The 11976-nt window shown below is 38.6% G+C and overlaps 4 protein-coding genes across 4 annotated transcripts; all 4 read left to right on the forward strand.

Annotated features, from left to right (window-relative positions):
• The first annotated feature begins 991 nt into the window (after positions 1-991).
• LOC133841859 (adult enhancer factor 1) lies at positions 992-4422 on the forward strand. The gene is given in 2 exon segments (XM_062274639.1): positions 992-1864; positions 1933-4422. Coding segments are annotated over 2 exon segments (1524 nt in total). The 5' UTR covers positions 992-996; the 3' UTR covers positions 2589-4422.
• A 1556-nt stretch (positions 4423-5978) lies between these two features.
• LOC133841864 (uncharacterized) lies at positions 5979-6756 on the forward strand. The gene is made up of 2 exons (XM_062274645.1): positions 5979-6189; positions 6279-6756. Exons 1-2 carry the CDS (start codon positions 6075-6077, stop codon positions 6311-6313), a joined length of 150 nt encoding a protein of 49 aa, XP_062130629.1. The 5' UTR covers positions 5979-6074; the 3' UTR covers positions 6314-6756.
• On the forward strand, positions 6700-9269 carry LOC133841860 (solute carrier family 35 member C2). Its single transcript, XM_062274640.1, has 4 exons — positions 6700-6842; positions 6900-7698; positions 8156-8408; positions 8478-9269. Exons 2-4 carry the CDS (start codon positions 7006-7008, stop codon positions 9023-9025), a joined length of 1494 nt encoding a protein of 497 aa, XP_062130624.1. The 5' UTR covers positions 6700-6842; positions 6900-7005; the 3' UTR covers positions 9026-9269.
• A 763-nt stretch (positions 9270-10032) lies between these two features.
• On the forward strand, positions 10033-11632 carry LOC133841862 (glutaminyl-peptide cyclotransferase-like). Its single transcript, XM_062274642.1, has 4 exons — positions 10033-10497; positions 11000-11110; positions 11169-11379; positions 11440-11632. The coding sequence occupies exons 1-4, from the start codon at positions 10033-10035 to the stop codon at positions 11598-11600; spliced, it is 948 nt and encodes a 315-aa protein (XP_062130626.1). The 3' UTR covers positions 11601-11632.
• Positions 11633-11976: the final 344 nt, after the last annotated feature.

The raw sequence follows: 11976 nt of genomic DNA on the forward strand, positions 1-11976 counted from the left end.
GTGAATGTGTAAACGCGTGTGTGTGTGTGTCCGATTGCGTGTAAATGTGTGTGTGTGTGTGTGTGAGAGAGTGTGTGGGGGAAACGGAGACAACAACAGCAGCAGCAATTGGAACGTGGAACCTGTCGGCGCACGTAAAAACCAGAGCCAAAAATTCAAATTACATGCATTGGGCGCGTTTTCAAATGCATAATCGCCACTCAATAGTTTGTTGTTTTTTCGACTTCGACTTTTTATATAATTTATGCTAAACACTCGTTAGAGAGCCGCAGAACCTTTTTGGCCATAACAAAAGCCCGCAGCAGCCCAGTTTGAATGAATAATTTAAAAAAGATTTCGCAGTTAGTTTTTTGGGAATTCCTCACATATTTTTGCATACAGCAAAAAACCGAAATAACATGTAAAGAAGATGCCGCCAACTAATTCGCTCACAACACATTCACTTCATCGCGCTCGCTCTCTCTCTTCGTTTGTTTGCTCTCTCTTGCAGAGTTGGGCAACATCAGAGAGAGCCAATGTGCGTTTGTGTATGTGTGTGTGTGTGATCGTTTGACTGTAAATCGATAATTGCTGATTACAGTGCCATGTAATTTGAATATTGGCTTGAGTAAACTTGCGATAGTCACAGTTGTAACACAGGCCGAATCACAACATTGCTCATCTCTAATCTAACACTCGCTCACTCACCAACTCGCTCTCACTCACTCTTTCTCTTTGCTTGTCTTGTCTTTTTCTTGCGCAGGCACTAGCAGCTACAGCAACAACAAGAGCAACGAGCAGCAGCAGCAGCAGAAACCACAACCAGGCCAGCCAGCATGTCGTGGCATTTGTGAGCAGAGCGCGCCAAAAAACTTGTCACGAAGTTTCTTGTTATTGAGCCTACGCCTAAACGCGCCTTTCTCCTTCCTCCACCTCCCCCAACATACACACACACACACCGCCACACATACACATCTCTTGTCCCGCCCAATAGTTTATTGACGTCCAGGGCAGTCGATGATGCATATCAAGAGCCTGCCACACGCACATCAGGCCGCTGCGGCAATGAGCAATTGTGACATTGTCATTGTTGCCGCGCAACCGCAAACAACCAGCGCCAACAATAACAACAACGATACGGTCACACAGGCAAGCCATGCCAGCCATGTGGCAGCCGTCGCCCACGCCCAGCATCAGGCCCAGCAGCAACAACAACAACAGCAGCAGCAACAACAACAACAACAGCAGCAGCAGCAACAACATAACCAACAGCAACAACAACAGCCGCCCGCGCCGACAGAAATCGCTTTACCCTTTAACATGCATTTGACGGGCATCGCACAGGAGGCACACAATGCCGCTCAAGCGGCCGCCATGGCAGCTGCGCAGGCCGCGGCAGCGCAAGCCGCCGCAGCAGAGCAGCAACCTCAATCCGCACAGGGCGCGCAGGCGGGACAGGCGCCATCAGCGCATACGCTGGCGCATCTGGTGGCCAATGCAACGCATAGTCCGCCGACACAATTAACCGGCGACGGATCGCACTATGTGACCAGCAATGGACACGGCGGGGCTGAGCATGCGTCGGGCGAGGGCAATGGCTCGAATAGCAGCAATGGAGGCGGCGGACGGGAGCAGGAGAAACCGTTTCATTGCACGGTGTGCGATCGACGCTTTCGGCAATTGAGCACGCTGACCAATCACGTGAAGATCCATACCGGTGAGAAGCCCTACAAGTGCAACGTTTGTGATAAGACGTTCCGTCAATCGTCCACGCTGACGAATCATCTGAAGATTCATACGGGCGAAAAACCCTACAATTGCAACTATTGTCCCAAGCATTTCCGTCAGCTCAGCACATTGGCAAATCACGTGAAGATCCATACGGGTGAGAGTATAGAATTGACTTGTGTGTCTTTTGTTGAATTATGCAACTAATCCTAGCCTCCTTTGCAGGTGAAAAGCCGTTCGAGTGCGTCATATGCAAGAAACAATTCCGGCAATCCAGTACGCTCAACAATCACATAAAGATCCATGTCATGGACAAGGTCTACGTTCCTGTCAAGATCAAAACCGAGGAGGACGAGGGGTGACTAGGACGCATGGCGTTGGCGCAACATCATCATCTCCATCAGCAGCAACAGCAGCAGCAGCAGCAACAACAACAGCAGCATCATCAACAGTCGTCAACGCCATCGCAGCAGCAACAACATCAGCAACAGCAGCAGCAACAACACCACATCGAACATCAACGGGGAGTTACAATTACAACATTGCCATCAACAACGACAGTGGCCCAACACCAGCAGCAACAACAGCAGCAGCAGCAATCGCATCTGCAGCAAACGCAGCATGGCAATGGCACATCGCCGCATCATCATTTCAATGTGGCCGCTTTGGGTGATTTGTCCAGCGCCATGCAATTGGGTGCAGTGACAGCGGATGGTAATTTCGTGACCATGGGCGGCGTGGTTGTCGGACGCATACAGCATCCAAGAGGCGAGGAGCTTCAGCATTTGGGTGTCATCAAAATGGAATCGCCAACGAATGGCATTTCAGCGGCAGCAGCTGCCGCGGCTGCAGCAGCGGCTGCTTCGCAACGCGATGGATGAGTCGATGAGCTGCTCCTCGAGTATATGCTCAAGGAGGCCAACGAAGCGAACGACGAAGATGATGATGATGATAATGGTGGCGATGAGCAAGATGTCGCGTATGTGGCGCTGGAGCAGCAGCAGCAACTACAACAACAACAGCAGCAACAACAACAGCAGCAGCAACAACATCATCGTCGACGACGGCGACGAATCAATAAACATTGAATTGTCTTGTTCTGCTCATTTGTTGTTTGCTGCGCGATTCTTGTGCTGTCTGTTGTTGTTCTCGTTGTTGGTGGTGTATACGCTTACGTTGTTGTTAGTTGTTTAATTGTAGCGAAACATTGTTGTTGTTGTTAAGGTTTAAATGTGACTAAGAAGTTCTTACCAAGATGAATTATCAGGTCTGAAAAAAACTACTCGAAACTCTTTGTATCTCACAACAGCAAAGCAGAAACGTCTGCTTCATGGAATATGTGTTAGTGAGAGCATCATAGTTATAGTCTGATTAGACCTGAATGTATAGCAAAACGCTTCAATAGTAGCTAAACGAAAAACATAAAAAAATTATACTATAATGATAAACCGTCGCCAACAGCACCTAGCGCTCCGAAATGGCCTCTTAGATGAGAATGATCATGATCTAAACACACACAGAAACTACTGAGTCGTCAATAGCCACAACCGCAACCACAAACCGACACAACATATATCAAACAACAATTATAATCGAGGCAATAGATCCCAACATCTCTCCCCCCACAACAATTTCCAAGCTCCTTAAAATACCTTTACAAGAAAAATAACTCTTTAATTGTAAGCGCAAACAAAACTCCCCAAGTAACAAAAATCATTTATTAAGCAAAAAGTCATTGCGTTTAAGTCGAAAGTGCAAAACTAAAAAAAAAATTGTTTTTTAAATCATTTGTTATAAACATAATTTTCAATTTCAAATTGTTCTATTAGCATTTAACGTTTAAGCGAGATTGTTGTACAATTGTTCAGAGCGCTTTCATAGAATTCTGCTGACATAGTCAACGTTGCCCTAATTTCCTAAAGAAACATTTTTACAGATGAAAAGTTATTTTTTAAAATCATTGTAAATGCCGCCATTATATTGATGAGACGCTGTTTGATTTTTTTATATAATCAATCCAACGGCGAGAGTTTTCACCAATTTAATTCGTTTTTAAAAAACAACAAAAAAGTTAGTCTAATTATTTAAATATTGTTTTAAGCCTAGCTACCTATACCTACACACCCCGCTCTTCCCTTCCCCCACAAAACACACACCATATGCAGCAGCAGCAACACAACTAAACAAATTTGTAATTACCTTAAGTGGCAGCAGAAGTAACCTAAATATTTACGTAGTCTACCGATACTGATACAGATGCAGATATATAGAGAATATATATACTATACTATAGCAGTTAGTAGAGCCTTTAGTTTGTACATTTTTTGGCGGGCCCCTCACACCCGTGACGCGGGTCCTTAAAAGTGAGTTTTGTTAATTTTAATTAATTCTAATTTTAGTCGTTATAGTTTTATTATTTTACAAATTGGCACAATTTGGATAAACAACAAAAAAGAGAAAGCAATTACTAAACAACAATGATGATCATGATGTTGATGATTTAGCTATCATTATTTTAATCTTAATACTATTTAGTTACTGGAGTAAAACACAAACTACGAGTTAAACTAATGCTAATCTTAATCACATTGTGCGATAGCAAAGCAACAAGTTCTGTACAAAGCCCAACTCCAATTTTGTATGTATAAAGTGTCAGACGGAGAAACAACAGCAAACAAAAAAATAAGAGAAAATATTATTTTCTAAAAATATAAATATTTGCCTATTTTATTATTATTTTTTTTTTATTTATCTGTATATTTTTGGTTTTGTGTTGGATTTTGCCCGCGAACCGTTTTAAACCATTTTTGAATTATTGCTAAAGTTCCTAAACACTTTTTGATAAACAATTTCAAAGCAAACACAGAATAGAAAACAAACAATTCCAAATGTATACGAAAGGATAATAGAAATGAACGACTCAAGATCGATGACAGAACGACGATATACATTAAAGTAAAAAAAAAATAGTACATATATACATATAAATAATAAATGTTGATAAATGTGTAGTGTTAACAAGAAAAAAAGAGGAAAATCCATAAAAATAATTGTAGCAATTAAATGTAAAAGTGCAGCAAGATAAATATTCTAAATCACGCTTAAAATCGTTTTATAAAAACAAAGATTTGCCGCATTACATATTTTCATATGCAGTGAAATACAGGGTGCTTTGCTTTGTATAGGCTAAAGTGGAACATCAACAAAAACAAAAATATTAATGTTAATATGGGATTTTTGAGAATTATACGAGACGAACTGAGTAGAAGATCATTTAGCTTAATACTTAAATTCAACAATTACCATTTAGTTACACCAATAATGTTATTTTGTTTTAATGATACTGCTATTCGATCAAAACAAAATGTAAGCCTTTCTTACCACCTGATCTTGATTTGAATTCAGATCTAAATACAAAACGGCACCCGCTCCTCACCTCCCTTCCTGGCCCTTATATACTTATGTATATGTATATTTTTAATGAGATAATGAATGATAGGAGTCGTAGTGAGATTAGCTTTTAAGCGCCTAAATTAAATACTAGTTGTGTGTGTACAATTTGAATGTAAAACTGCAAAGAATTTAGACATAAAATGAACAAAGACAAGCAAGTAAACAGGAGAAACTAAGTTAAAAAATAATATAAAAAAAAAAGAATAATAATAATAATAAAATAGAACAGTACAGAGATAAAGCAAGATGCTTAAAAACAAATAATATACACGTATAAAATGAAATGGAACGACGCGATAATATTGTATAATTATACACAGAAGCTATATACTTATATATGTATATATACATATTTACCATACATATATGTATGTGTATGTGCAGTAGATGTATTTATATGTAAATGTGTATGTAATTGTGTACTTAGTTACAAGCATAAATATTATATATATATTTGCAAAAGAGAAAAGAAATGCCACGAGACATACAAAAAATACAAAAACAATGCAATATGCAATCAATGAAGTTTTTATTTTTAAGGAAAAGCTGCACGTGTCGTTTTGGTTTTTAAATATCCGTTGGTCGCTCAATCGATAAATTCTAATTGGAATTCGTGATCAATCGATAACAAAATTGCTTAACATAAATGTAAATTATTTTATACTATCATTGGGTCAAGGGCACGCACGAAATATGTAATAATAGTTTTTTAATTGCGCAATTCTATTCTTTAAACTTTTAAGTTAGCATTTGCCCAAAACGATATCGCTGTATGGTTCGTTTGGTTTTGACGCATTAGGGCAACACTGCGCTTTATAATTCCGTCATAATTGTGGTCACACTGGTCAGCTGTTTTAGCCTACCGCATTTCAATTTGCAAGTATTAAACAGAAAACATAAATAAATAAACTACAATGTTCCGTCTACAACAATCACAACCCGATCCCGCGGAGGAGGCAAAGCGCGTTGCGGCCGAGGTTCGAATGAACTTCGTCATGTTTGGTGTTCTCTGCGCAGCTATTCGACTGGGTAAGTATGAAGGAAAAACGTGCGCTGCTTATGTAAATACAGGTGTTTTTGTTGATTAAATGCTAACAATTACTTTTTCCAATCAATAGCGCCGATTGTGCTGCAACAGTTGAAAAATGCTTAACTTTAAGACAACACACAAAATAGGAGCTATGACGAGGCGTAAACAAAGCAAATGTAGAGCTGATGAACAACATAAAAAAAAGATGCATTTATTTAAGCGCACAGTCAATTTGCGACAAAGATATCATTGTAATTTTGATTAATGTAAGCTTAAAACTGTTTTGCACATTGTACATAAATCGTTGAGATAAATAAATGCAATAAAAAACAAAAGCTTGCACATGTATCGATTTATCGAACCTATCGGCACTAAAATTGCAACGTTTCACAACACAATGCAAACGTCAACATGGCCAAGCGAAAAAGCCAAAGGAGAGCAAGCAAAAAAACCCAGTAACAACAAACACTGTATAAACAGTTGGCAGTAAACAGCAGACGTAGGCAGAGAGTGAACCACAAAAAAAAAGAAAAGTAATGGAAACGTAATATTCGCTATCGAAGCAATCCATTAAGCTAACGTAGAGCTAGATAACGTAACAACAAAGCAAAAACAACAAAAGACCCCAAGAATTTAACAGCGCAGTATTCTGGCAAGTGAAACATATGGCATTACCACAACAACAATAATAGCGTCGATAAACTTATAGATAACGGAGTTAAAGAAAGACAGAAGAGAAAAAGAAGTGTTTAGGCGATTGTTAGTATTGTAATTGCAGCCAGCATCGCGCCCCATTCGGGCATGGTCTTGAGATAATGGTAGCGCCCAAATATGAACGCCTCAACACCGGCGACGGCAGCAACGACAACGGCCACAATAGCGGCGTTGGCAGTGACGCCGATGACAACGATGACAACAACATTGAGGAAGTCGAACTGAAGTTAGAGCGCCGTCAGCTGTCGTCGTCGACGCATGCCAACTTTAAATACGCCAGAAGTGGCAGCAACAGCAACAACGACGCCGATAGCAGCAGCGGCAGCGTCAACGACGCCACGTCTACGTCCGCACAACATCATCATCATCCGCATCATTTGCACGAGGGAATGGCTCGCCATACGGATGCACGTTTCATGCAGATGGCCATCTCCACATTGGTCACTGTGCTACTCTATTTAACACTCTCCATTGCATTGACCTTCTATCAGACGGACATCATACGGGATCTGCCCATTCCACTGACCATTGTCACATATCATCTGCTCTTGAAATTCCTGCTCGCCGCCTTGATCCGCAACATCTACAAGATGCGTGTGGGCAAGACGCGTGTCCAACTGGATTGGCGTGTTGCTGTCAGAAAAATGGCGCCAGCTGGCATCGCGAGCGGCATCGATATTGGCTTCTCCAATTGGGGCCTTCTCCTTGTGCCCATCTCTCTGTATACGATGACCAAATCCTCGACGATTGTCTTTATTTTGATTTTTGCCATACTGCTGGGATTGGAGCGCAAGGTGAGCATTCTATTTTCATTTATTTATCTGAGAACTGTTCAAAAAGATATTTTTAGGCATGAGTTTTACAAGTTTTTCGTGACTATAATTAATTAAAAACTTTTTCTAGCATGTTCAATTCATAAATAATTTTTTTTTCTAAGTGTGAGAATTTCTGTAATTATGCCGGTTAGGTTTTGTAGTTTAATTTTCATTTTTTATTAAAGTTACAATAAAAGTATAGTTTTATTTTTTAAAGCAAGTTTTCTCTATTTGCTTCTAATACAATAAAATTATTGTTGAAATAAAAAAAATGGTGAATTTATCGTGTTTCTCGTTTGCTTTATCAATAGATAAGTTTCTACATTAATTATATTTGTTATTTGCTTTATTTATAATTATTAATTCCTATCTTTATCTTTTTTATGTTTTGCTCAACATATTGCACATTCTATCGTTTATCTTTTTGTGCTTGCAGAGTTGGACGCTGTTTCTGATTGTGGGTCTGATTGGACTCGGCCTCTTTATGTTCACCTACAAGTCGACACAGTTCAATGCCTTGGGTTTCATCTTTATACTCGTCGCTTCACTGAGCAGCGGCGTTCGGTGGAGTTTCGCACAGTTCATCATGCAAAAGTCCAAGTTGGGTCTGCACAATCCCATCGATATGATCTTTCACATGCAGCCCTGGATGATTGCTGCACTCTTGCCGCTCGTATTTCTCATCGAAGGTTTGCAGCTTGCAACGGCAAATGTGTAAAGTTCTGTTTATTAATAACTATTTAATACTTTTCACACAGGTCCCAAGCTGCATCAGGGCATGCAGGATATTCATCATATGTCCGATTCGGACATCCTTTGGAACATTGCCAAGGTTACGTTGGGTGCTCTCATTGCCTTTCTCATGGAGGTCACCGAATTCCTCGTGCTCTGCAAAACATCCAGTCTCTCGCTCTCCATTGCCGGCATCTTCAAGGATATTTGCCAGCTCGCTTTGGCGGTGGCCTACAAAGGCGATCAACTGAGCTCCATCAATCTGGTTGGCCTTGGCGTCTGCTTGGCCGGCATCTGTTGTCACCTGTGGCACAAATACACAAGCATGGCGATGTTGAATAAACAACAGTTGGCTCTGCAGCTGGACAACGATGGCGAGGATATGTCCGCTGAATATGAGTTCAACAAAAGTAATTCCAGTGCAGGAGCGTCGGGTTCACATGCCACACTTAGTGTGCCACTGTTGGAGCAAACCGATTCGGATGACGACTCAGCGAATGATTCGGCAAATAAGCAAAATGCATCCGATGTCATTTTCGATGTGTTGAAGCGTCGCGAAGTGTCGCAGCGATGAGTTGTTGTGAGAAGAAACAAAAGAAACTGGCAGCCAGTCCCATGTGTGATTGTGTAGATGGTCAAAGATATAATCGATTCAGAATCAAAGCACCATCTCTCTCTGTAAATGTTGTAAATTCGAAACAAGCTTTCACTTAGTGCAGCTAAATTGATCTATTACCACATGCATTCTGATTCTATCTGTATGTGTGTGTCCATTAATAATTATCTCATGATGAGTCTGCTTAGTGCATCTATCTACATATATCTGTATACACTTACCATACCATTCCCTTGCAGATCATATAACTATTGTATATAACTCGTATTCCAAATTTTATTCAAAACTTGTCCGTTATCGTTAATTGAAATGTGTTGCCATAAGAACAAATGTTCCATGAGCGTTTAGTTATTGAAATTCCAAATGCATTTAGTTTTATATAGTATGTTTTTTTAAATACGTATATCTGCAAGGGTATTTCATATTCGGTCTGCCGGAAATTACAATTTGTTGCCTTTCAAAATGAATGATTTATATTTTTTTGTAATTATTATATATTCAAATTTGTTCCTAGCTAAATAATGTAATAGTATATGGATTTAGTTGTAATTGACATTGTTGATTGGACATATTATGTGCATATTATTTTCATAGAAATTTAGTTTAATTTTTAGTAAACAAAAAGCAACTGAAATTAATTCCAACTTTATACAATTCCGAACCAAATTGGCAGATAAAAACACACACAATTTGTATTAATGCAAAGCGTTTTCGTAAAGACTCTTTTTACTTAAATTGTATTTAACTATTCTAAACTTCAGGGTTCTAAATAAAAATGTAAATGTATTTAAAATTATAATAACTTAAGTGTTACTATATGATATCTTCTAGTCGTTGCTGGTTTTAGAAACTTTTACCTTTTAATTACCATGGCCAATGGCAATCGTTACAGTCATGGAGCATAACACGAAAAGTAAGTTAATTACAATATTGAGTTGCAGTTTCACCTTCTCAACCTTGCAGCAATGTTGCACCGCAGTTGGCTCTACATTTCGTTGTTCTCGGTATTTGTGATAATTATTTTGCTGTCACGCATCCGACGCCAATCGACGTTGATCATTGCCAGCGATGAGCAACATTTTATTGCTGTGCTCAATAGAATATTAATACCACGTTGGCCGGGCAGCTCCGGACACACAAGAGTCCGGGAATTCCTTGTGAATCAGTTGAATCAATTGGGATTTACAGTGTTTCAAGATGCAATCACAGATCCCTTACCACTGACAAATGTCTTGGGCATAAGTAATCCACTGGCAGAACGTTTTCTATTGCTGAGTTGTCACTATGACACGAAGTACTTGGAGTCTGGGGAGTTCTTTGTGAGTGCCACCGATGCAGGTGTTTCCTGTGCCTTGCTCCTTAACATGGCTAAGAAATTGACTGCCTTGCCTGACATCGATCTCCTCAAGCGTCGGGATGTTGGATTGGTGGTGAGTTGACAGCTGAAATTAGTAGGCACTGTAAGCAATTCAGTTATGTTATAAGGAGTATGAATGGAATATAAAGTTAGATTTAGATTTTCAAAGCTAAAAACATTAATTTTTAATTAAATACTATTGGATAAGCAAAATTATAATATAATCATTTATTATTAAATGATTATTATTTTATTATTATTTATTATTAAAAATTATTTATTTCTTGACGCTTAAAATAAGTCAATAAGTTGAAGTCATAAATAACAACGTGTGTTTGTTTTATTAAGATGAAGAAACGGCAAAAACTTAATTTCAAACGAAATATGCTTCTAGAAATCATTTAAAAAATATTTCACAAAGAAACGCAATCACAGAAATGCACAAGTTTCTTATTACAGAAAATAAGTAGTAAGTAAATAAATAAAAATATTGTAATTAGAAGTAAAATAATAAGTACTCTTTTTGTTAGCTTAAAGTTAATGACACTTTTGACTGTTACTTTCATTAATTGTAGCTGGCTTTCTTTGATGGCCACGATTCCGCAGAGGGAATCAACGATGCTACTTATCCACTGTTTGGCTCCCAGAACTTTGTCGATAACAAAATCTTGCCATTGGAGAGCATAGTAAGTGTATTATAACATTTAGCAATTTACCCAAGAATAATTCAATAAAAATCCGTAGAATGTGGTCATAACTTTAAACATGATTGGCGCACCAAATCATATTTATATGAGCAAGTATGAGCGGACTTATATTTTGCATGAGATGATGGCAAACATTGAGCAGAAGCTGCGTCAATCGGGACAGCTTATCAAATGTCCGCAGCTATTCTATAAGCTGAAGTCCCATGATACTGACATGTATGACGACCACTATCCTTTCTTGAATGCGAGTAGGTTCTTATATTGACTGTACAACTTACTGAATTTATGATTAATTAATTTATTTATAGGTGTACCCGTGATGCATGTTGTTCCTCACACCTATCCAGATGTATGGCTCCAGGATGATGACAATATTCAGAATCTACATTGGCCGAGTGTGCACAATGTGAATGCAATTGTTACCCGTTTTGTTTACGAATATATCCAAGGCTATGATGACAGTCTATAGTCTATTTCGATAATAAAATTTAAATTACTTTGCGGCGATTGTTTTGTATTTCGAATCGACATCGATATCGATGTTTAAGTTATCAGAAATTAAATGCGATACATTTGAAATGCAGCATTAACAATGCCGGCTACCTTCAGTATGACCATTTGGAGCACATGCTAGAGTATACTGAGATAATAAAATATTTAAGTGTGGTGTATTTACAAATATTTCTTGTTTTTATAATTTTAATCAACTCTACAGGTGATTTTGATTAAAAAAAAACAAAATTTCTGTAGTAAAAACCTATTAAAAATGTTAAATTTAGCTTTGTATACATATATCTTACAATCACCAAAGTAAAAAGTAAAAATAAAGTGGCCAATTTTAAAAT

This window comes from Drosophila sulfurigaster, chromosome 3 (assembly GCF_023558435.1).
Source record: "Drosophila sulfurigaster albostrigata strain 15112-1811.04 chromosome 3, ASM2355843v2, whole genome shotgun sequence".
Lineage (NCBI taxonomy): Eukaryota > Metazoa > Arthropoda > Insecta > Diptera > Drosophilidae > Drosophila > Drosophila sulfurigaster.

What these genes read in the sequence shown, in the direction of transcription:
- LOC133841864 (XM_062274645.1), top strand. Translation starts at nt 6,075, where the DNA reads ATGTTCCGTCTACAACAATCACAACCCGATCCCGCGGAGGAGGCAAAG. An exon ending in CTGCGCAGCTATTCGACTGG is followed by an intron (nt 6,190 to 6,278) that starts GTAAGTATGAAG and finishes TCCAATCAATAG; the next exon opens with CGCCGATTGTGCTGCAACAG.
- LOC133841862 (XM_062274642.1), top strand. Translation starts at nt 10,033, where the DNA reads ATGTTGCACCGCAGTTGGCTCTACATTTCGTTGTTCTCGGTATTTGTG. An exon ending in TCTTGCCATTGGAGAGCATA is followed by an intron (nt 11,111 to 11,168) that starts GTAAGTGTATTA and finishes AAAAATCCGTAG; the next exon opens with AATGTGGTCATAACTTTAAA. An exon ending in CTATCCTTTCTTGAATGCGA is followed by an intron (nt 11,380 to 11,439) that starts GTAGGTTCTTAT and finishes ATTTATTTATAG; the next exon opens with GTGTACCCGTGATGCATGTT.
- LOC133841860 (XM_062274640.1), top strand. Translation starts at nt 7,006, where the DNA reads ATGGTAGCGCCCAAATATGAACGCCTCAACACCGGCGACGGCAGCAAC. An exon ending in TGCTGGGATTGGAGCGCAAG is followed by an intron (nt 7,699 to 8,155) that starts GTGAGCATTCTA and finishes TTGTGCTTGCAG; the next exon opens with AGTTGGACGCTGTTTCTGAT. An exon ending in GCTCGTATTTCTCATCGAAG is followed by an intron (nt 8,409 to 8,477) that starts GTTTGCAGCTTG and finishes CTTTTCACACAG; the next exon opens with GTCCCAAGCTGCATCAGGGC.